General features: G+C 38.8%; 1 protein-coding gene across 4 annotated transcripts in view; it reads left to right on the top strand.

Annotated features, from left to right (window-relative positions):
• The window catches only part of adamts18 (ADAM metallopeptidase with thrombospondin type 1 motif 18), a 111,706-nt gene that overhangs the window by 20,142 nt on the left and 67,177 nt on the right, over positions 1-24,387 (top strand). For 2 of the 4 annotated variants that reach the window (XR_010000535.1, XM_062961582.1), the window contains exons 4-8: positions 5,977-6,259; positions 12,935-13,134; positions 15,237-15,320; positions 16,661-16,820; positions 19,256-19,361. Coding sequence is in view for 3 of the 4 variants with exons in the window: in XM_062961582.1 (XP_062817652.1) it covers positions 5,977-6,259; positions 12,935-13,134; positions 15,237-15,320; positions 16,661-16,820; positions 19,256-19,361 (833 nt within the window). In the remaining variant the exon portion in view is untranslated. The remainder of the gene's footprint in view (positions 1-5,976; positions 6,260-12,934; positions 13,135-15,236; positions 15,321-16,660; positions 16,821-19,255; positions 19,362-24,387) is intronic. The other 2 variants (XM_062961584.1, XM_062961583.1) reach the window with 2 other exon arrangements.

Raw genomic sequence — 24,387 nt, 5'->3', positions numbered from 1 at the left:
GTGTGCCTTTGAGTGATTTCTGACTAAAGTGACCTTAAGATAAACCCATCACAGGGATTTCTCAGCAAGATTTCTTTGGAGGGAAGTTTGCTTTTATTTTTCCCAAATAAGTGTTGGTGGTGGTGCTGCTGCTCATTCGTTCAGTCGTTTCCGACTCTTCGTGACCTCGTGGACCAGTCCACGCCAGAGCTCCCTGTCAGCTGTCACCGCCCCCAGTTCCTTCAAGGTCAAGCCAGTCACTTCAAGGATACCGTCCATCCATCTCGCCCTTGGTCGGCCTCTCTTCCTTTTTCCTTCCATTTTCCCCAGCATCGTGATCTTTCCCAAGCTTTCCTGTCTCCTCATGATGTGGCCAAAATACGAGGGCTATCCAGAAAGTTCATTACGTTTTGGAATTAAAAATAAACAAAGTATAGGAGAAAACATTTACCATATTTAGTTGAAAGCCAGACCCAAATACTAGTTCTCACCATAGTCCCCATTGAAATCTAGGCAGTTATCATAGCGATATAAGTGTTTGAAAAGCCCTCCCCCCCCAACATTTTCGCCTGGCTTGCGTCCTGAACCAGGCTGGCTTCCCTTCCCTCAGCTGTCAAGTGCTGTACCTCGTCTTATATTCGGGCTGGCTTATACTCAAGCATATCTGGTACATTTAATTTTTAAAATATCATGCAACAATCAGCAGCACTGGCTGAGTGTGCAAAGATGTTGCAAGAAAAGAGCTTCTTAGTCAGAGGTTTTGTTACCAGAGATATCTTTGTACTACATCCTTGCTGCACAAAGATGGAAACGGATATTTCAGGCATGCTTTCAAAATGTCCAGCCAACTGCCAAAGCACAAAGAGAACATTGAGTGCAACCTCATTTCTGTGTTCATATCTGAAAATTAGTAGGAAGGCTAGTTCGGTACCTTCTTTTAACTGGTGCTGAATATTTAGAACGAGTGCCCATTCCTGTGGGAATAACTTCAGCTGAACAGTCTTGTAGCCAGAGAACAAAACTGATGTTTGAATGGTCCTTTCATCTTGCTGAAGATCCCTTTAATTTGTGGGTGAACGAAAATGCTATGTCGTGCAATGCAGCTTAGCATTTGAAGGCTTAAAATACATACTGTCCCAGAAAGCTGTGTCATTATACTAAACACATATTCTCCACAAAATGACCAAAGACTGTCATTTCTATAGCATTCATCGTTTACAGAATGCCAAAACTTTTGTATGTTTTTACAATTGCTATGCATATTCACACACTTATCTTATAGTTTTCCTTTTTAACCAAGTATTAGATATGCAATTCTTAACTATGTCTCTTCTCAAAGGAAGCAATGAGTAATTTTAGCATTTTCCTTTCTGTTGTGAGAAAAGCTGTGAAAACCTCCTTTTTTTTTAAAAAAAAATTATTTTTGATACATCACAACAATTAACTATTTTTGCCATACATAACTTATTTCAGTATACATTGTTCCAAAGGTAACTATTTCTTAAATGAAAACCTCCCTTTTAAAATAATAACTAGCTGTGTCTGATCACGCGTTTCTGTGGCTTATGGGAATCATTTGTTGGCCAGGTGGAATAGCAGTGAATAGCCTTGCAGCCTCAAAGCCTGGCTGTTTTCTTCTTTTGGGCATCCTTGTTTGGAATGCAATGGAATAGGCTTGCTGCTAGGAAGGCTTGGTACTTCCATTCCAGAGGAATGGTTTTTTGGGCTGCTAGAACTGCAATGAATAGTCTCACTACTTCAAATCCTGGCTGCTTGCTACCTAGGGGAATCTTTGGTTGGTCAGCTTCAATAGTATAGCTGCAATAAATCACTCTGACCATGAGGTCATGAGTTCGAGGCCAGCCCGTGGCAGGGTGAGCACCCATCAATTAAAAAATAAAAAATAGCCCCTGCTCATTGCTGACCTAGCAACCTGAAAGATAGTTATTTATTTATATTTATTTATTTATTTACAGTATTTATATTCCGCCCTTCTCACCCCGAAGGGGACTCAGGGTGGATCACATTATACACACATAGGGCAAACATTCAATGCCCATAGACACATAAAACAGAGACAGACAGACGCAGAGGCAATTTAACCTTCTTTTGAGGGGATGTTCGATTCTGGCCACAGGGGGGAGCAGCTGCTTCATCATCTACTCTGACGGCACTTCCTCATTCCAAGTCGTAGTTGCATCTATCAAGTAGGAAATAAGGTACCACTTATAAAGTGGGGAGGCAAATTTAACTAATTTACGACGTTGGAATGAGGAGGTGCCATCACAGTGGATGATGAAGCAGCTGCTCCCCCCTGTGGCCAGAATCGAACATCCCCTCAGGAGAGGGTTAAATTGCCTCTGCGTCTGTCTCTGTCTCGGTTCTATGTCCTTAATACTTCCTTATTATCCAACATTTTTGCTTATCCAACGCGTTTATTTTTCAGTGATTGGGTTGGGGGGGGGCGCCAAAATTCTGTTCGCCTACACTTGAAAAATACCTAGGGCCGGCTCTGGATGTAAGTCATCTACAACTCCCCCAAATCAAGGTGAATTTTCCCCCAAAGACCTCCAGTATTTTTGTTGGTCAAGGGGGTTCTGTGTGCCAAATGTGGTCCAGGTCTATTGTCGGTGGGGGTCACAGTGCTCTGTCTTGATGCAGGGTGATCTGCAACTTCCACCATGTTGAGTCAGTCCCCCAATGCCCTCCAGTATGTGCAGTTGCTGATAAATTCTGTGCTGTTTGCAGAAAAGAGGAGGAAAGGGTTATGGAAGAGGCAATGGGAGAGATCATGCAAATTCCACACCAATGGAGAGAGTCAGAAACAGTAAGATGTCTGTGGTGGAGAAAACACATAACATCTAGGATGATATTGTCCCTGTATGAAAGCTTTTACTTGGTGGTGGGCAGTATTGTGTTTGTAGGGGACATTGGCAAGGCTTGTACATGTTCATGGCACTCGCTATAACCTACAATGTCATTGGAGGGAGGGCCTTTGGTGTCTCTCATAGGTGGAAGTGGGCACCCCAGCCCCACACATACATATTTTCACTTTTTATGGATATAGATAGATATAAATTACTGTTTGCATACAAACGTTACCAACTGTAGAATATCACTGCTAGTATTGAGTTTATCTACTTAATTTGAGTCTTCTGTACTGTTTTTTTAAACCATTGAATCAACTATACATTCTGACAGGTATTATGTTTAAACCATGGTAAGTTGCTATTGTGGTACAGTAGAGTCTCAGTAGGGTCGGCAGAACGTTGGATAAGCGAATATGTTGGATAATAAGGAGGCATTAAGGAAAAGCCTACTAAACATCAAATTAGGCTATGATTTTACAAATGAAGCACCAAAACATAATGTTATACAACAAATTTGACAGAAAATGTAGTTCAATACGCAGTAATGCTATGTAGTAATTACTGTATTTATGAATTTAGCACCAAAATATAATGATATATTGAAAACATTGACTACAAAAATGCATTGGATAATCCAGAATGTTGGATAGGCGAGTGTTGGATAAGTGAGACCCTCCATTTCCTCAATAGATTTGATGCACTTGAATCATATTCTTCTCTTTCTATCTATGTTTTTTTACTGAATTTTCTTGACGATCTTACTAGACTAGAAGATAGCACTGCTGTGTACCCACCAACCCTCACTCACAAAACATGATGGACATAGGTGCTTTGAGAAGCTTCCAGAACTTAATATTGTCTAATGCAAGAATGTGGAACTTGTGGCCTTCCATATGTTGAAATGCAACTGCTAGCATTCTTGGCCATTAATGATGCTATCTAGGGAGTACAGAGTTAGAGTCCAACAATATTTAGTGGCCAAAGATCCTCTGTTTTAACAGTGATGCTATATCTTGGGTATTATGGAAAATTTAAAATAGTGGGTCATCCTAGCCTCATTCAGATAGAAATACGGATGGAAGACCATATGTGTCGCTGAGGAAATGAGGTACTTGGAGTAAGTTGAGAGGCACTTGTAACTTAGGTAAAGTGCTAGTGGCTGTAAGACAAGTCTTTGATTGAGGAGGGAGATAGGCCAACCTTTAACCAGTGGTTCCTACTGAGGTGCTTGAATCCCAACCATTAGTCAAGGATGATGGGACATTATGCTCAAAGGTCATAATATGACTAAGTGGCCCACAAGTCAGAAAAGCTAACTTAGGACCTCATGGCACTGAGGTCAATAAGCTGAACAGCAGTGGGGAGATTCACCACGCAGCGTGGCCAATCTGGCCGGCAGTGGGGAAGGGAAACCATTGCCCCACATTACCTACTGCACCCCTTACCTATCCTATGGGGGGGGGGGAAGCGTCATGGCCCAACTTCCTTTGTTCTTCTGAATGAGAACACGGGAAGCCTACCGTGTTTTCTGGGAGGCATCCTAGCATGTTGCCAGGATGCTTCCTCTTTGGAGCCCAGCCAGAAGTAGCCTTATGTCATGTAATGGCATTCAGTGGGCTCCATCAAGTATTGTATATACTCGAGTATAAGCCGACCCGAATATAAGCCGAAGCACCTAATTTTACCACAAAAAACTGGGATAACTTATTGACTTGAGTATAAGCCGAGGGTGGGAAATGCAGCAGCTATGGGTAAATAAATACCATAATAAATAAATATTTACCATATTTCAAAGAAAAACAATAAACTAGCTCTATAAGTGGAAAAGTAGGGGCAACAAAAACAATATGGTGTCAACAATAAAATAATAATAATAATAATAATAATAATAATAATAATAATAATAATAATAACAACAACAACAATAATATACATCACACAGTCCTAGACACTTGGGAAGTGTTCGACTTGTGATTTTGTGATACGAAATCCAGCATATCTATTTTGTTTGCTGTGTCATAATATAATAATAATAATAATAATAATAATAATAATAATAATAATAATAATAATAATAAAAACTTCATTTGGATCCCACCCTATCTCCCCATGGGGACTCAGGCCAGCTTCCAACATAGTAACGGGCAAACATTCAATGCTTATATAAACAATGCAGAGCTAGCTATAGATCTATAATTATAGACACTAATTTCACATATGCATTTCCCCTGAAACGTTTGCAAATCCCCTCTGTGTGTGTGTGTGTGTGTGTGCATTTCCCCTACAATATTTGCAAGCCATATATATAGAGAGAGATAGAGATGAATATATATACACATCTTTATCTAGACATGTCCATATATATTTGTGTGTTCATTTCCCCTGTAATATTTCCAAGCCCTATATAGGTAGGTGAAAATATATTCATATCTATCCAGACATCTCTCTTTATATAGATATTTGCAGAGACTTGCAAACATGTGAGGGTAAATTCATATATAAAAATAATGTGTATGTATGGCTACAGATACACAGGTACATGGATCTATATGTATAAAGGATTTGCAAAGACCTGCAAACATATGAGGGGAAATTCATATATAAAATTAATGTATATAGATACACATATAAAGGTACATAGAGATGGCAAAAGCTTACAAGGGGTTAATGCCTATATATCTGTAGGAGAGTTTAATAAATATTTCAGGGGAAAATGCTTTCATAAGATTAATAAATATATATTTTTCTTCTTCCTGACTTGCAAGGGTGTCTTTCTCTTATCAAAACATTCCCTTGATTAAGAGTGAGGGAGGCTTTGCAAAAGAAAACACACTGATAAGGTAGGAGAAAGAAATAGATCACATATTGCAAGCAATAGCCCGGCAGGCTCTGTTGCTGGCCTTGACCCGATTATAAGCCGAGGGAGGCTTTTTCAGCTCATAAATAAGAGCTGAAAAACTCGGCTGATCTTCGAGTATATACGGTAAGTGTCCTGGAAGTGTCCTAGGATACTTTCTAAAGACTGTGTGATGAAGTGCTTGGTCATCTACCCTGTGGCTACATCTGAGAATGGTTGTCTAACTAAGCTTATTTGTAACCTTCACTTCTTTTTATATTTATCTTTTAGTCAGGTTTGATAAGGACACAGGAGAATGACTTCCTTATATCTCCATTACCTCAACACCTAGCACAGGAACACAACTACACGCCACCCGCTGGGCACCATCCGCATGTATTGTACAAACGGACAGCAGAAGACAAAGTGCACCGGTACAAAATAGATTCACATCCCCATCACTTTCCCCTTGGCCATCACAGAAATCACACTGCCCACAAGTACCAGGTTCGAGCAAATGATTACCACCACGGAAGGTTTCAAAAGCAGCATTTTTGTGGACGTCACAAGAAATGTATGTAAGGAAACTTTCTCTCTTTTTTAATATAGACGTTCATAGATAATTAGGTGCTTTTTGGGGGTACTGGTTTGCAGTCATGACTTTGATGACTACATGCTGTAAACTGACCAAATAAAGAGAACAATCTGTCATGGCATTAATTAAGTCAAAGTCTCAAAGTTCTGATGAATGTATGGATAGATATTATGAACACATGGAGAGTCATGAAATCGGGTCCTTTTCCGTTTATTTGAATGGTAGCAGTAGCTATTATGAGTTTACAATTTGTACAGTTGAGCCTGGATATTGGAGTATATAGGGGTTGCTCTGATATTGTAAAAATACATATGTGCTTAAAAGCACTCCAGAACTTTGATTGTTACCTCAACTGGTTTTACAATAGTTAATTAACATAATTAGCATTCCCATTTTATTGTTAGGGAAACAGGTTTAAACTTGTTAATTCATATCTGTGTTAATGACTTTACCAGCTCAGCCCTTGATGCTGGGGTCTTCTAATAACCAACCACTGAAACTGATGTGTTTGTGGTAGCTGTGATGACTTTTTCAGTTGTTCCTTTAGTACTGAATGAATATTTTGCCAGAACATTTTCAGAAGACCAATTTATAGTAGAGACCTGGTGCACACAAAAGGACTATTTACCATATGGACTGGGTGGGTGACAGATCTTTACAAAACATTCACAGAGTAATACGAGGGCTATCCACAAAGTAGGTTACGTTTTGGATTTTAAAAAGGACAAAGTATAGGAGAAATTATTTACCATATGCAGCTGAAAGACACATCCCAATACTACAATCTCATGTAATCCCCATTGAAATCTAGGTACGTCTCATATAGATAAATGAGTTTGAAAAGTACTGCTCCAGTAAATTCCCCACTTGGGTCCTCAGCTCTTCCCCTTTCTCCCTTCCTGCAGCGTAGCCAAAACGCTGTGCTGCCAGCCACGCCCCCATTGTTGGAAATGGAGGAGAGAGGCGGCAAATTTACTGGGGCAGACCTTTTCAAACTCATTTATCTATATGAGACATGCCTAGATTTCAATGGGGATTATGTGAGATGGTAGTATTGGGATGTATCTTTCCGCTGCGTATGGTAAATGATTTCTCCTATACTTTGTCCTTTTAAAAATCCAAAACGTAACCTACTTTGTGGATAGCCCTCATATATCCATGAGTATCAGTAAAGTGCTTGTGACCTAGCTTACCTTATATATCAAGGAAGTTTCATCCAAGTCTAACATTTTTCTTAATCTATACAGCTAGCTGTTATAGTGGACAGAGACACTATAAAGGGTTTTCACCAGAAGTATTCCAAGAACCCATGAATTCTCTAAAATGCTGATAGCTCAAACCTTGTCTAGATAGATGGTTAGGCACTTGTAGAGAGCCTCATGGACAACAGGGAGCAGTGACATAAAAGTCAAGGATGATTTATTGAAGCCTGTGTGGTCTCTACCTGGATAATCTTGGCAGCAACACATTGCCCCATAGTGTTCAACCCGTTGCATCTGGCCACCATAATGCTCAGTCCAGGACATGACCCTCAGAACTTGCTTTGGTTTAAGTGGTCAGTGTAAACACAATCCTAGTCAGCTCATAGTTAATAGTGAGGAGTCCCAGAAGTTGAAACTAACATACTGCCCCTCTCTACACAATTTAGTTGTATTAATTAACCCAGATAAAATACCCTGAAGGCACCAGATACTATCTGATTTCAAAAACTAAACAGTCTGGGCAGGTTTGTCTGGAAAATCACCAAGGAATACTAAGTGCTCTTGCTTGTATTTTAGAAGAGGGCAGTGATAAACTACTGAGTACTCTTTGTCTAATATGAACCCTGTGAATCCATGGGGTCGCATAAGTCAACAGGCAACATGAAAGCGCATGCACACATACACACATATACAATAGATCAGCTGTTCACATATATTAACATCATCCATTTTAAGCAGTAGGCCTTATAGTATCAAGTAGCTTTTATGAAAATCAGCCTTAGTCAGCACTGGTTTTAAGCTTCTTATATCAAGGTACAGTACAACAGGGAAAGTATGCCAAATGGATTATGTTTAGTGAGTCACGCTTTAGTAATACCCTTCCCTTTTTATAAATAACTCTCCCTTCTCCTTAACAGGAACAGCAAAGACAAAATTAATCTCATAACAAAGATGACTTGGAAAGGTTGCCTACTGCACAGGATGAATTTCTATTTTTTTTTTGGTGAACCCTATATGAGCTCATATTTCTCCTACCTAAACAAATCTTTTAGCTAGAACACTACAAATAAGGCAGGGCTACAACTCAAACAAATAAATACGTGGAACTGGAAAACCACTTAACGCAACAGGTTTTTCTCTATTACCTCATGTCTCATGAAAGCTTCTCAGAAGGATCAGGGGAACCCTTTAAAATACTGGGTTAGGTAAAGTATGAGCTCTTATGGAAGGAGACACAATGAAGACACACTCTAAGAGAAGGAAGAGAAGAGATGCCTAGCAGTGAATATTAAGTGTGAATGGAAGGGCTAAGTGTGCATTCTCATGCTCAACATATATTTTGTGGATGGAATTACAATACATAAAGAATAGATGATATAGGAGTGTTAGAACTTGATGCTTCTACTTATGGTGGCCGCCATACTATTGACTGGTATGTCTATGCTAGTAGTTTGGTCCAGATTCATCATTGTTTGAGCTCTCGGTGCTCTTTGGATGTAGGTGAAATCAGAGCCAGCCCTAGGTATTTTTCAAGTGTAGGCGAACAGAATTTTGGCGCCCCCCCCCCCCCAAACCAATCACTGAAAAATAAAAGCATTGGATAAGCGAAAATGTTTGATAATAAGGAGGGATTAAGGAAAAGCCTATTAAACATCAAATTACATTAAGATTTTACAAATTAAGCACTAAAACATCATGTTTTACAACAAATCAACAGAAAAAGAAGTTCAATACCTTGCGGAGGCAGGCCACAGGAGACAGGAGTTGCCTTGATGGCGCCCCCAACACGATGGCGCCACAGGCAACTGCCTAGTTGGCCTGGTGGTTGAACTGCCTCTGGGTGAAATACAACTCCCAACATCTAAGGTCAATGCCTTTCAAATCTCACCAGGATTCAAAGTTGGGCATGTTGAGTATGCATGCCAAGTTTGGTCCAGATCCATCGTTGATTAGTTTCTGAATTGTCTTTGGATGTCGGTGAAGTATAAGTCCCAAATTCTAGGGTCAATCCCTCCTAAACCCCTCCAGTATTTTCTGTTGGTCATGTTGGTTATGTGTGCTAAGTTTGGGTCAGATTTGTCATCGGTGGGAGTCACAATGCTCTTTGGAAGTTGGAGGTGTCTTGGAAATCCATTGCCCACAAACATGCAAACTTTGACTTTTGTTATATACAGTACTAGCTGTGCCCGGCCACGCATTGCTGTGGCTTTTTTTAGGTGGTTCCGTGTCTTAGAGGGGGGGAATCCTTTGTTGGGAGGTGTTAGGTGGCCCTGATTGTTTCCTGGATGGAATTCCTTTGTTTTCAGAGTGTTGCTCTTTATTTTGTGTTTTGAGATGAAAGAGTGATGAGTACCAAATGGGTTTGGAGCTTCAAAGAGTGGGTGTTTCCCTGTTTGAAGGGGGGGGGGATCCTTTGTTGAGCGTAAGAACGTAGAGACATGGATGAGGGGTTGTACTGTCAATTTTCTAGGTTGGGGGGCCTTTAGTTTTGTTGTTTTGCCCGGTGGAGCGACACCATTATCCTTTTATATACAGTACTAGCTGTGCTCGGCCACGCGTTGCTGTGGTGTTGTCTGGTGGTGTCGGTGAGAAATTGTTGAGGTAGTGGTGGTATTGAATGTGTGTTGTATGGTTGTCTTTATGTTTAGTATACATTTTGTTGTTTGTGTACTGTGAAAGTGGTGAGGAGAGAGGGGGTCTATGTGCGGAGCTTAGCCCTCTAATTGGCAGCAATTGGATAAAAACAATTATTGCTCTCCCTCGAATTAGGACTTTATTTTTTTTCTTTTTGTTGTATCAACCTAGAGCCGTGGATGATGGGTTGTGTTGTCAAGTTTCAAGTTTGGGGGGCCTGTAGTTTTGTTGTTTTTTCCGGTGCCCTGATTCCATCACTTTTTTATATATATAGATGTATATAGATTAGATTGGATTGCATAGGGAAGGGTTAACACTCCTGTGGTGTTTTTTATTTGCTGTCTGTGCACCTGTTAAGAAAATTTCACCTCATTTTCTGTCCCTGTGAGAATTGGATTTTGAAAAAAAAAAGGCTTTTTGTGTAAATAAGAACTGGTGAGAAAGCTTTAGTGCAGCCCCCCTTTCTCACGTGATAATAACTCGTCCAGGAGTGGATTTCCCTTCCAAAGGGTAGAATTCTCTCACTTCCTGTTGTCTCACCCCTGTTCTTAACATTTGTAAGTCAGATGTTTGCAACTCGGGGATTGTCTGTAATAAAATCTTCCACCATAGAAAGCAATTAGAAAAATACCATAATGTTTGAATGTAGGCTCACCCTTTCAATGGGAAGTAGTTATACTTTAGTTGTAAAGCACACATTTTTATATGTAAGATCCCAAATTTTGTCCCTAGCAGCTAGAAAGGATGTATATATGAAACCTAAAAAAAATCACTTTCAGCAAGTTTATAGAGTAGGATGTATCCTATATGGTCTATAGTCTGCAATACTTATGCGGGTAGCTCAACCATTTGACTTCTGGTTTGAGAATGTTCTTTCCCTGATCCTATTGTTGATTTGTGTCCTCCCCCCCAGGAAAACGATTAGATTATTTCCCTTTAGTATTATTTTCCTTTAGTATTTAGGCCTTTTACCCTAGCACTCAAGACCTGGCTCTTTACTAGAGCTTTTAATCTATGTTAATTTTATCAATATTTGTATGTATGTATTTTTATCCTTTACAATTTTATCTTGTAAATTGCCTAGAGCATCTTGCATGGAGGGCGATTAATAAGTAATTAAATGATGATGATGATGATTAAGACATTAGTTATGAGAGTTTTCATGGACTTCATTTGATGCATGAGATGAGGAAAACAATGAGGTAACAAATGTCTCAGGTTTTTATCAAGTAGTTCTTCATGGTTTTGGTACAGCAAATGTGATTGTCCCCATGACCATGTAGTTTGTGTCTAGTCAAATTTATGTCAAAGGGAGTCTCTGACTACAGTTTTTTGCATACTTTTACCATGGAAATCAACCATCACACATTTTACAGTTGTAATGAACCCTAACAGACTACAGTAGAGTCTCACTTATCCAACATAAACGGGCCGGCAGAATATTGGATAAGTGAATATGTTGGATAATAAGGAGAGATTAAGAAAAAGCCTATTAAACATCAAAATAGGTTATGATTTTACAAATTAAGCACCAAAACATCATGTTATACAACAAATTTGAAAGAAAAAGTAGTTCATTACACATTAATGCTATGTAGTAATTACTGTATTTACAAATTTCGCACCAAAATATCATGATATATTGAAAACATTGACTACAAAAATGCGTTGGATAATCCAGAACGTTGGATAAGCGAGTGTTGGATAAGTGAGACTCTACTGTATTTAGTTCTGTCCTATTCTAGACATAAAAAATCTAAATAAATGGAATAATCACTAGATATTTGGTATTACCTGTACCAACATCATAGGAAAGGTCTCATCTTGCGTTATCATCAAATTAATTTCATTAATTTCATTAATTGGTGTGTCCATGAGAACATTTCTTCAGAAATATCATTACATAGGGACTATGAAAGTAGAATACATATAAACCGGAATATAAAGGCAGAAAATCCCACAATATCTGCTTTGAACTGGATTATCTGAGTCCACACTACCATATATTTCAGTTCAAAGCAGATAATGTGAGATTTTATTCAGCTGTGTGGAAGGGGTCAGAGTCGGAAGACACCACATGGGTCATCTAGTTCAACCCCTTTCCTTGAGTAGGGAAACAATTTTTATTTGTGGATTGCTAAATTCCAATCTGTTGTAATTCTGTAGAACAAATTGAACAGTGATTGAAGTCAATGAATACAAGTTTGGAATTTGTTTCTCAGGGATGGGACTGAAAACCCAGAATGTTGCTTATGACCACAAATATGGAACTCAGTCAATGTATTCATATCTATATGTTGACTTTTTTTTTAACAAAGAAGGCTGATTTGGGACACCAAAGGAATTCCATGTTTTAATAGTACAGTAGAGTCTCACTTATCCAACACTTGCTTATCCAACGTTCTGGATTATCCAATGCATTTTTGTAGTCAATGTTTTCAATACATCGTGATATTTTGGTGCTAACTTCATAAATACAGTAATTACTACATAGCATTACTGCCTACTGAACTACTTTTTCTGTCAAATTTGTTGTCTAACATGATGTTTTCATGCTTAATTTGTAAAATCATAACCTAATTTGATGTTTAATAGGCTTTTCCTTAATCCCTCTTTATTATCCAACATATTCACTTATCCAACGTTCTGCCAGCCCGTTTATGTTGGATAAGTGAGACTCTACTGTATTCGGCATTCATCACAATAGTGTAGACTCATTCAAGGGTCTTACGCCTTAGTCCTATAGTTCTGGTCCAAACTGCTTATTGAAAAAAGAACTCGTTCTGAGCTTTTCCATGTCTTTCCTATTTCATTTTAGATGCACCTAAACCACCAGCAGAGGAAACATTCATTCTTTCTGATGAATATGGAAGTTTGACAAGGTTGAAAAGATCTCCTATTAAAAGCCAGAAAGGTGGAACTTTGAATGTAGAAACTCTGGTTGTGGCTGATAAGAAAATGCTGGAGAAACACAATAAGGAGAATGTTACAACCTACATCTTAACAGTGATGAACATGGTAAGGCTAGAAGTATGCTAACTATATTCAGAGCCGGCCCTAGGTATTTTTCAAGTGTAGGCGAACAGAATTTTGCCCCCCCCCCAAAAAAAAACCAATCACTGAAAAATAAAAGCATTGGATAAGCGAAAATGTTTGATAATGAGGGATTTAGGAAAAGCCTATTAAACATCAAATTACATTAAGATTTTACAAATTAAGCACTAAAACATCATGTTTTACAACGAATCAACAGAAAAAGAAGTTCAATACCTTGCAGAGGCAGGCCACAGGAGACAGGAGTTGCCTCGATGGCGCCCCCAACACGATGGCGCCACAGGCAACTGCCTAGTTGGTGGTTGAACCGCCTCTGACTATATTCATGCCACTTAGTTACATTTTTTGACAATAAAGTTCAGAAAGTAGAGCCAATGTGATTTAGTGGTTTGAATATTCGACTAGGATCCTGGGAAAGCAGGGTCCAAATATTCCCACTCAGCTGTGAAAGCCATTGGCTGTCCTTGGGCAAGTCATACTTTCTTAACCTCAGATGAAGAAAATGAAAAGCTTCACTGAATAATTCTCCTTGTCAAGAAAACTTTAGGAAGGAGTCACTGTAATAGCAGTTGACTTGAAGGGACATAACAACAATAACAATACAGTTCAAAGATGAAAGATGTGGTGGAGGCTCTTTCTTTGGAGGCTTTTAAAGAGATGCTGGATGACCATCTGTCAGGGATGCTTTGAATGTGATATTCCTGCTTCTTGGCAGGGGGTTAGACTGGATGGCCCATGAGTTCTCTTCCAACTCTATGATTCTATTATTCTGATTCTATGATTCTATCTCCTGTTTATGATGCAAAATGTACACACAAATTCTGGGATGAGCTTTCCAGGAAATTGTTTTCTTCCCGCAGTGTGAATTGAAAATATTTACAAACATATGTGACTGTGGCTGCAACGTAACAGCAGGGAACATGCGGTGTCAATCTTACCTTTACAAATGCACACTGCACAAATCTGGTGAAAGTGTGAGAAACCGTACAGCAAGGCCAAAGGAAGGAAGGTTGGACAAAGAAAGAACACACAGAAGAAAACTGAAACAAATCAGAGTTTCAACAAAGAGAGTCTTTTCCCTTTCTCTAACGTGATTTGCTGTGCCCAATGTGCTCCTTGAAGAAGATGGATGGAAATGACAGAATCGTTGGCAAAAGCTTGCTTTAAACACCGCCTGATAGACTTGCATAGTGAAGATAGAGTGAAATATATTTGTGGAGACGTGTTTTTCTTTCATAAACCATTTCCTTTTCACAGCAGTCCTTGGCCTGGTCTGTGCATAGCTTTTGTACTTGGAAGGAGTGGTGTCATTTTAAATTAAATAGTACAATGCAGTCAATCCCAAGGCCTTGTTCGAGCGATTAAGCTCTGCTCTGGTATGAGGAAGGAAAGGAGGTTATGAACTTGCTCCCTCTTCCCCTCCTGACCTCTCTCCTTGCTTACACTGGCTAGAGACTTGCTCAGAAGTCTGAATGCCCATTTCTCTGGAAATAAGTCCAATCAGGCATTATTAATGAAAGATGGTTTGGAGAAAGCTGGACCTCAAGCTGGAGGGAAAGATGGAGAAGATGTGAAGAAATATCAGCTGTAGTGCAGATTCTCAGCTTGCTCACCACCATAATTCAAAGTGCTGGTCTTGACCAATAAATTGCCTTGAGGGCAGTCTGCTTGAGGACTATCTTCTGTAGAAACTTGTCTCTTGATATACCAGGACATGACACTGTTGCCCCTCCAATCCCCATTTTGCTCCAGAATCCTCCTAAAGTGGAGACCTTCTATCCGAGCCTTGAACCAGTTACAGAGTTTCCAATGTAATCATCAGCACTCTGAAAACATTGTCTTCTATGTTGGTTTGAAACTGTCGATGCGCCCTTCCATAGAATTATCTGGAGAACCTCACAAATTTCTAGAGCGAATATATTTTGTCAGATATGGGAAAATGAAACTTCAGATATTGGTCCTGCAGGTATAGGACAATTATATATTGCCGTATATAGGTAGTGGGTGCTGTCCTTACTATGACTTTCTTTTCCTTACTTTCTTGTCCATGTTAATGCTTTACATAGGTATCAAGTCTTTTCAAGGATGGCACAATCGGAAGTGATATTAATATTGTGATTGTGAGCCTTCTTCTTTTGGAGCAAGAACCTGTAAGTTTCATTCATTGATTTTAATTATATTCTGCATGTCTCCTGTCTTCTGACTGGTCACACAAGTGTCCCATTTTAACACCACCAGAGGAGCCCATGACAGCCAGGAACATGGCTAGAGCTCCATGAGGAATAGCAGCAAAATGAGCACAATCCATTCCCCTTTCCTGCACTGATATATAGCAGGGAAAGAATTTCCCTGCTATATATCAGAATTTCCAGCAAAAGTGGGGCAGAATTTCCAGCTTTAGCCACTCCCTAAGATACTTATTGTAAGCTAATGTGCATCATGAGGACAGCTTGTGGTCTATTTCGGATGATCTGGGTATTGGACTTATGTAGGCAATAAGCATGTGCGATCCAGGAAAAAATGGTTCTTAAGAGGGGGCACTGGTGCTTCGTTTCTAAAGTCATTTCCAAATTTTGAAGCAAAAAATTCAAAACTTCCAGAAGTTTCAGAATATACGTAATTCATTCGTTAATGGCGGATGTGCAGCGCAATAGCAAAAAACAGCACTGGGAGAGAAACTTTAGGGGACTCTCCCACCCTCATTTTTGAGCTATTGTGATGAAACTTGCTACAGTGGTAGAACACATTTACCACTGTTAGCTAACCAAATTTCAGTGGTTTTCCCTTTTCCTCTGATTTTTGATGAATTTTCGTAGTTTATATAAAAAAACATTTTTTAAATAATTACAGACATCTGTTCCTGGTTTGAAAGTGTTATTTCCTGTTTCATTGGGTTGTCTTTACTTTGAAAGTTGTTCTTCTACTTCAGAAACTTTGTTTTTGTGGCTGAAACTAACAAATAAACCCAAAAGGAGGAAAGGGGTTGAACCCAAAAAAGGATTCAACTATGTTTAACGTGGCTGGGCTCCCCAGACTTGGGGAATCCAGCAGAGAGGGTTTCTGGAAATGATGGGTCACGCAGGGCTTTGGGGAGGCCAAACAAACAAACAGAATGAGCCTCTTGGCTTGCAGCAGACACTTTTGAAGGAGGACGTCCAAACCCCTCCCCTTACATGAACATCCACACCGATTAGTCAGGGAGGCAAGCCCAGGCTAGGTTGCTCCTCCCTGCAAACAAAGTTTGGTTGCTTTCAAAATGCTTTCTGAACAAATAAAAAGCCCATTAAATGAATGGGCTCCAACGCTTCGAAACCATGGGTTAATTCCGACGTGCTAATGCGCGTCGGAACCCCATTCGCAAATCGAAATAAATATGATTTTATTCCGATCTATGACATTCCGTTTAATTCGCCCATGCCCAAGCCCTTCCAAGCATACTTTATTTTGTGATGGCAGTTAAATTTTATATTTGTCTATGAATTATTTGTAGGGTGGACTGGTGATCAACCATCATGCAGACCAATCATTAAACAGCTTTTGTCAGTGGCAATCAGCTTTGGTTGGAAAGAATGGAAAACGTCATGATCATGCCATCTTGCTCACTGGATTTGATATATGCTCCTGGAAGAATGAGCCATGTGACACTTTAGGTATGACAAGGACATATTCTGTGGTGAATGGATATTCTTGTTCGGAAGCAAGTAACATGATTATTCAGAACTGTAACTTCAATCCAGTATTGCCAAATACAGTGTTCCCTCACTTATTGCGGGGGTTAGGTTCCAGGACCACCCACAATAAGTGAAAATCCACGAAGCAGGGACACTATATTTATTTTAATATTTATACATTATTTTAGTAGTTATACACTATTTTAAGTCTTATCAACCAATTGTGTGTTGATAAATCACCTCCTTCTCCTCCTGTTGCCACTTGGGCTCCTTTTCTCTGCCTTTGGCTTTTCCTTCCTCCCTTCCTTTGGCTGTAAATTGTAATTTTTTTATGGTTTATAATAATCTTTTTAGACTTTATTGAAAAACCGCAAAACAGCAAATCCGCGAAAAGTGAACCGTGAAGTAGTGAGGGAACACTGTATTGCAATACAGTTGACTGGTTGATTGTGGGTTTGTTTGTGTGTTTTTTCCCCCCAGTTAAAATCACCCGCCAGTAGACATGCAGGTAAGCATAGCCAAAAAGAAAAGCGATTGATGCATTTGTTTTCAATTACTATTGTCCTGTAAAGGTTTAGAGAATGTTTTGTATAATATCTGGAATGGAATTTCCCCTGAAATATTTGTTAAACTCTCCTACATATATATAGGCATTAACCCGGTGGCCTAGGGGATAAAAGCCTTGTGACTTGAAGGTTGGGTTGCTGACCTGAAGGCTGCCAGGTTCGAATCCCACCTGGGGAGATGAGCTCCCTCTATCAGCTCCAGCTCCATGCGGGGACATAAGAGAAGCCTCCCACAAGGATGGTAAAACATCAAAACATCCGGGCGTCCCCTGGGCAACGTCCTTGCAGACGGCCAATTCTCTCACTCCAGAAGCAACTCAGGTTGCTCCTGACACGAAAAAAAAATTCTTGTACTGTGCCATGAGGACTCAATAAAAGCAAATTGATAAAGCATTCAAGAACTATCAAACTTTTTAGTAAGGCTCTATCCAACTGCGCAACTACTATTGTGATTAATCTGACTACTAGGACAATCTGGTGTGAAAAAGCAAGCAAATAAGAAAGTAACAAAGTGATGCCAGTTTTTCACACATTTCTTCTCTAGTTATTATCAACTCATTAGGATTTAGAATCCAAGAAAAAGAAGTCCTCTCATTTTGGATGGGCATTGGGGAATCTACAGTTCACTCATGTTGTTTTAGATTTATAAAATATCTCTGGCATGCTTGTTCTTTCTGGCTGACCTTCAGAAAAGAGCTGGCGCCCCTTTTCAAAATAACTTTCCCAGCTGACTGGACTGATGTTGAGTCAGCAGAGAAAATGAGCCCTGTTAGTTTTGTAGGCCAGCTGCTGCAGACAGAATGCCTTTTTTCTTGGATCCGGCCCAACATTACCATGTGCCTAGGAGTTTGATTCCTGTATTCCATCTACCTGACAAAACTAGATGTGTTCCGAAGTCTTGCAAGTCATATCTCTGTTTTAGGCTGGATCTACATTGCCTGATAAAAACCAGATTATAATTGCTATATTTTGCACTTTATTCTGCTCCTTGTTAGAAGTAACTTGAATTCCTACCTCACTCCAATTCTCTTAGAGAATGTTTTAGCACTTTGTCCATTTATGCTCCCAAATGGCATTACAATACATATCTTTGCACTATTGTCTAGGCCGCCCTCCCATTTTATTGACTTTATTAATGAATGGTGGTCCTTGCATGTTATCATTTTATTATTTTAGTGTTTTATTGTATTATATTGCATTACTATGGTTTTAATGTGTTTTTGTTTATTATTTGTTATTTGGGCTTGGAACCGTGTTAGCTGCCCCGAGTCCGGGTGGGGAGATGGAAGTGGGATGGAAAAATAAAGTATGATGATGATGATGATGATCTGCTTTGAACTGGATTATGGTATTTGGCAGTGTAGACAACATATAATCCAGTTCAAAGCAGATAATGTGGATTATCTGATTTTATATTATGGATTACATGGCAGTGTAGATTCAGCCTTAGAATGCGTGAAGTTATGTCCCCCAATATATATACACATTAACATCTTATAATTCTGGAAAAATTTATTTAATACCCCAATGCAAAAATTAGCAGGAGCTAATTTTTGCATTGTTGCACAGGGACGATCATTTGGCTTCATGACATGAAATCGTATTTTAAGATGGAATTTGTAACTCTGACTAAATAATAATCATAATATTAATTATTAACTGTAAATGTATTTGCTTAGCTTTTAAATTGACACCATCAACTACTATTAGCCATTAAAGTCTTTCCATCTTTCTATTTATCTGTCTGTCTTTCTGTCTGTTTGTCTTTGGGATATTCTGTGTGTATACACAGACACAGTGTTGTTGCTTTCGCCTATAATTCTGCCATTTTTCATCACTTCTTGTCAGGCTTTGCTCCAATCAGCGGAATGTGCAGCAAATACCGCAGTTGTACCATCAACGAAGACACTGGGCTCGGTCTGGCATTTACTGTTGCTCATGAATCTGGACACAAGTAAGCGATTTCTCGTGAGTCTTTCTCCCTGAAAGCTACTTCAGCATGATGATGATAATTAAACTGATATGTGAATATACTTCTATTAACTAATTCAATTTATTTCCCACTTGAATCTATGGTTCCCAGTCTTGGTCACCCCCCCCCCCTTCCAGAATTTCTGACAATTGACCAAATTGTCTGGAGGCTTCTAGAAGAGGAAATGTCTTCTTTGTGGCATTTTAATGCATAAATTGTTAATGTGGGATTTGTGTATTGATAGTGTTTAAATGCAATTTGTGTCTTGGTTTGTATTGCATACTGATTGCATCATCCAGAGTGTACTATAGTCTGTAAAGAGTTAATTACTGAGAAGCTGTGATGACCTTGATGTGTGGCTGGAACTGGGGAGTGTCCAGACATAAGTGTTTGTGCATTACTGATTACATCAGTTCAGTTCTGTTCTGTCTGCCTAGAGTGAGAGTCCTGTGTCTATTGTCTGCAAGTCTGTTTGTCTTGTACAGTAAAACTTTGTATATAGTTTTACCATTGTCTCTGATGTCTCTTCATTATCCATTCCTCTGACTCCATCCAACTACTGCTGCGCTGCTATTACTCTGACATAGATGACTTGATCTTTTGGTTCTTAGCAGCTTCCCCTCTTCTCTGTGGCATGGCCATTCACTTAGAGCATTTCTAGGAGCAGGTTTTTTTGAAAGCACGGAACGGATATATCTGCACATCTGTTTGGGCTTTTAGATGATATTATAAGAAGAACAAGTCTAGAGGAGACTAAAAGTAAGCGATAATGTGATGTGTTTTCCTCCTCGAGTCTACTAAACAAAAAGAAAGTAGGGGTCATAGACCATACACTTTCTGTTCTTCTACAAACATGAACCTTGAACTTGGTCTTCAAGGGCTTCATCCATTGGTCCAGATGTTGTTAGACTGCCTCTAGCTAGCAAAGACAGTGTTGAAGAATGGCAGGGAATTGTAGTCCAATAGACTACAGCCCTAGACTTCTTCGGTGATCCCTCGTAGTTCAAGGATGATGGTCCTCCATTTCTTGGAAGACGCCTGTGCGTGATTTTTTTTAATGTGTGGAGGTCGGTGCACGGCCAGTCAACACTCAGTCTTCACAGACTGAGGTTCCAGCAGTGGTGTGATTAACACAACGAGAGTGGCTTCTCAGTCTGTTGCAGCCTTCTTCCGCCTTCACAGCCGTTGTAACATGTACCATGTTATCCTCCGCCTGGTCTGCCGTTGAGGTCTTTGGGTTTTCAGATTGTTCTTGGTCTGGATCCTCCCCTGTGGCCACTCCTGGGAGTGTGTGACTCCCATAGTTGGGCCCACAGGTTCATTGGAACACGCAAGCCCCCTCACCACGTCAAGGTGACAATCCATCGAGGATTAGAATAGATACTAGAATAGATATGGAGAGTAGGTCTTCTCACTAACAGCAAGCTGTGGTAGCTACAAGAAGCCTGATTCTTCTGAGATATGTTATTAAATGCAAGATGCTAAGGAGTCCCCAAGCTCTTCCTTGTTGTCTTCCTCCCCATGGATTTATTGGAAGGCATATGAATGACATCTCAGAGAAGAAGATCTCTGGACAAGATAGGTTTCTCTTCTGGTTTAATACATCCCTTCTTATATATTTATACTGACATCATACTTCAATGTTTTGGAATCTAGCATATGGCATCAGCTGGCTATTTTGACGGATTATTTGACATTTGAGATTTTGTATCTACGATTACCTAACTTACCTTTTTCAGAAAAGGGATGGTTCATAATGCCTTCAAGCAAATTAATATTTGCCACGATGTTACATTCCCAAGGTATCAGTAGCAGACTAACTGTCGTACTGATCATGAAGGCGAGATTAAATCCAGAATTCCCTTTGTTCAGGAAACTGTACGGAAATACATCGCACATAGAAATTCCCCTTTGTTTGCTGACAGTTCCATTCAGCTCACCCGCTTTTGTCAGTAGGCATGCTGCTGTCATCCCATTTATGTGTTACATGAATCTGATTCTGCATGACTGCTTCAAGCTTTTCAGTTGTCATTGTGCAAATATGCTGTAAACCATCTGCTGTGACCTCATGTCTACCAAGAGTGGCCTCTTTTGCGGCTTTCTGTCCATCTGAAAGGAAATGAGGACTTAAAGGCTAATCCTATAACCAGGGGTAATTTTGCTTTGGATTTCTGGGGTGGGGAGTGGATGTAAGGTAGCAACAATATTAAAAAAATTATAGGATTCAGAATTTTTTCAGTGATGAGAAAGTGGAGAAATAGGGATAAAGAAGTTAGAATGTAACTGACATAAAGAGTACGGTACAAGTTGACTTCTTGTATATGTTGAGAGAAGGTCTAGGAGCTGAAATGATGGATTTTTATATTATCCACAGGTAGGCCAAGGGTATTTTTGTAGAAAAGGAAATATACTATTGAAATCAATGGGACTAACACAAGAGTATGGTGCAAGGGTATTCTAGGATCCTGAGAACATTAGAAAAAAGGCATAAAGTCAGGAGATAGAGTGGAGCTGAACATTCCCCTCACCTATTGATTTCACTTTTTATCTAATTTATTCATTTCCTGTTGTGTTTTTAGTGTCCAATTCCCATTTTATTAAAAAATTCATTTTTATTAAAAGGGAGAGAAGAAAAAAATAAATATATACTTGCACTCTCGAGTATTTTTCATTACAATAAAAGTGGGGGAACATAAATGGTAAAGAAAAGTAGGAAAATTGAAAGAAGAAAGAGAAGAGAAAAAAAACATGTTTGTCGACTTCCGATCTCTTCCATAGAAGTTTGAAATTAAGTTTCATATACTTATAAAGAAATATACAATTCTTTTCTTTAATAGAAAATAACCTCCCCTTTACTAGAATTATTTTCTGTAGTTGGGAATCAACTTTTTCTTTTTCTCTTATTTTAAAAATTCTTTCAAAAGAGTCCAATCGGCTGATTTTTTTTAGGTATACCTTGATTTCTTTTAAGGCATTGCGTTAGTTTGTCCATATTCATAATATCTAATATTTTCAATTTCCAATCCTCAATCTGGGGAACTTCTTTCGATTTCCAGTTTTTTTGCATAGATTATTCTAGCCGCTGTCACCAAGTAATTGAATAGTATGTCTTTGCTTATGTCCATTTCAAAATCTGGCATTCCTAAAAGAAAGTATTCTGGCTTCATTTGAAATTTCAATCCTATTATTTCTTGAATTTTCCCATGTATTTTTGTCCAATTTTTTTTGCATTATTACATGTCCACCACATATGAAAGAAAGACCCCTCCTGAGTTTGACATTTCCAGCATTTATCTTGTAATTTTTTTATAACATCTTGCCATTTTTTCCCCATTTTTATTATTAATAGATCTTTATATTTAAGCCAATTTTCCCACCCTATTCTTCTTCTTTGGGAGGTCTCTAATGGTGATATTCATAATGGTGTTTTTTCGTATAACTTTTTTTATATTTCTCCCATATCTTAAGAATTGAGGACCTTATAAAATGAAATTATTTTCTATCTTTTTTTCATACCAGAGATAAGAGTGTCACCCTAATCTCAGGTCTATTCCTTTCAGATTCAAAAATTTTGCTTTTTTCAAGTTTTGCCCAATCTTTGGCCCACAATAGTGCTGCCGCCTCAAGGTATAGTTTTAAATCAGGTGTAGCTAAACCTCCCCTCTTTCTTTCATCAATCATGTATTTTACTTTAATTCTGGGTTTCTTTCTTTCTTTCTTTTTGACAAATAAACTTCATTAATTCTTTATGCCAAAAAAAAAAAAAAAAAAAAGGCCGGCCAGAATCCTGAACGGAATCTTGTTAACACCTTGTTTATTTTAACTTCTTTTGTACTGCGGGTTGTATGTTGTATGTATGCCTGTGTGCTAAATGTTTTGATACGGTCAATGGGCTAATCAATAAAATGTGATTGATTGATATTAATTTCACATTTTGCTGCAAAATGGCCCAGGACACTAAAGTTTTCTAATGAATTGTGCCCTATGAAGAGATGCTGTTTCAAAATACAGGGTGTTTGAAAAAGAACTCCCTAGTTTTAATGTGTTTTAACTTACAACTAGGGAGTTCTTTTTCAAACACCCTGTATACTACAGTAGAGTCTCACTTAACCAACATAAACGGGCCAGCGGAACATTGGATAAACGCATATGTTGGATAATAAGGAGGGATTAAGTAAAAGCCTATTAAACATCAAATTAGGTTATGATTTTACAAATTAAGCACCAAAACATCATGTTATACAACAAATTTGATAGGAAAAAGTAGTTTAATACGCAGTAATGCTATGTATTAATTACTGTATTTACGAATTTAGCACCAAAATATCACAATATATTGAAAACATTGGCTACAAAAATGTGTTGGATAATCCAGAACGTTGGATAAGTGAGACTCTACTGTATTTAGAACCTCAGCTTTGCTTTCTTCCCCTTGGATAGGATTTGAGAGAGTCAGTTTCTAATCCTTAAGGGAGATATGAAATTCATTGGGTGTCTCTGTATCATTCATTCCCTCATCCAAAATTAAATCACTTATTTCTTTTGAGGAGAAAACAGGGAGAAACAAAACAATGTATGCTGTCTTGTGCTCATTGGAATGGAATCGACAAAATAATAAAGGGGGGTATATAGATTTAGGAGCTTTTCCAGTAAAGTGGCAATGTTTGTCATTTATCTGAGAGTTGTTTCCACTTTTCTATTATAACCTCTGGAACTTGGCATACAAGTGCTGATATCCGCACAGGAAGGATTTATGAAATGCCTTCCAAAGAAAGTATCCAGGAAAGATTGCAGTGCTTTCCTTTGGCAATAACTGTTCAAACTTTCCCTCGTTGTCATTTTTCCAAACATGTACCTTTTCAGCTGTATAATATGGGAAATTGGCAGCCATGGTCTTTCAGATGCCTGCGGGCAGACGATCTTCAGAAGTCTTGCCTAATGATCCTATTAGCAGTTAGATAGTAATTACAGACGGGAGGGCAAATTTGAAACAAGCAAAGAGTTTTTT

Source organism: Anolis carolinensis, unplaced genomic scaffold, assembly GCF_035594765.1.
Source record: "Anolis carolinensis isolate JA03-04 unplaced genomic scaffold, rAnoCar3.1.pri scaffold_9, whole genome shotgun sequence".
Taxonomy (NCBI): Eukaryota; Metazoa; Chordata; class Lepidosauria; order Squamata; family Dactyloidae; genus Anolis; species Anolis carolinensis.
Note: the sequence above shows the minus strand (reverse complement) of the source record. Positions and strands in the feature narration are given on the sequence as shown.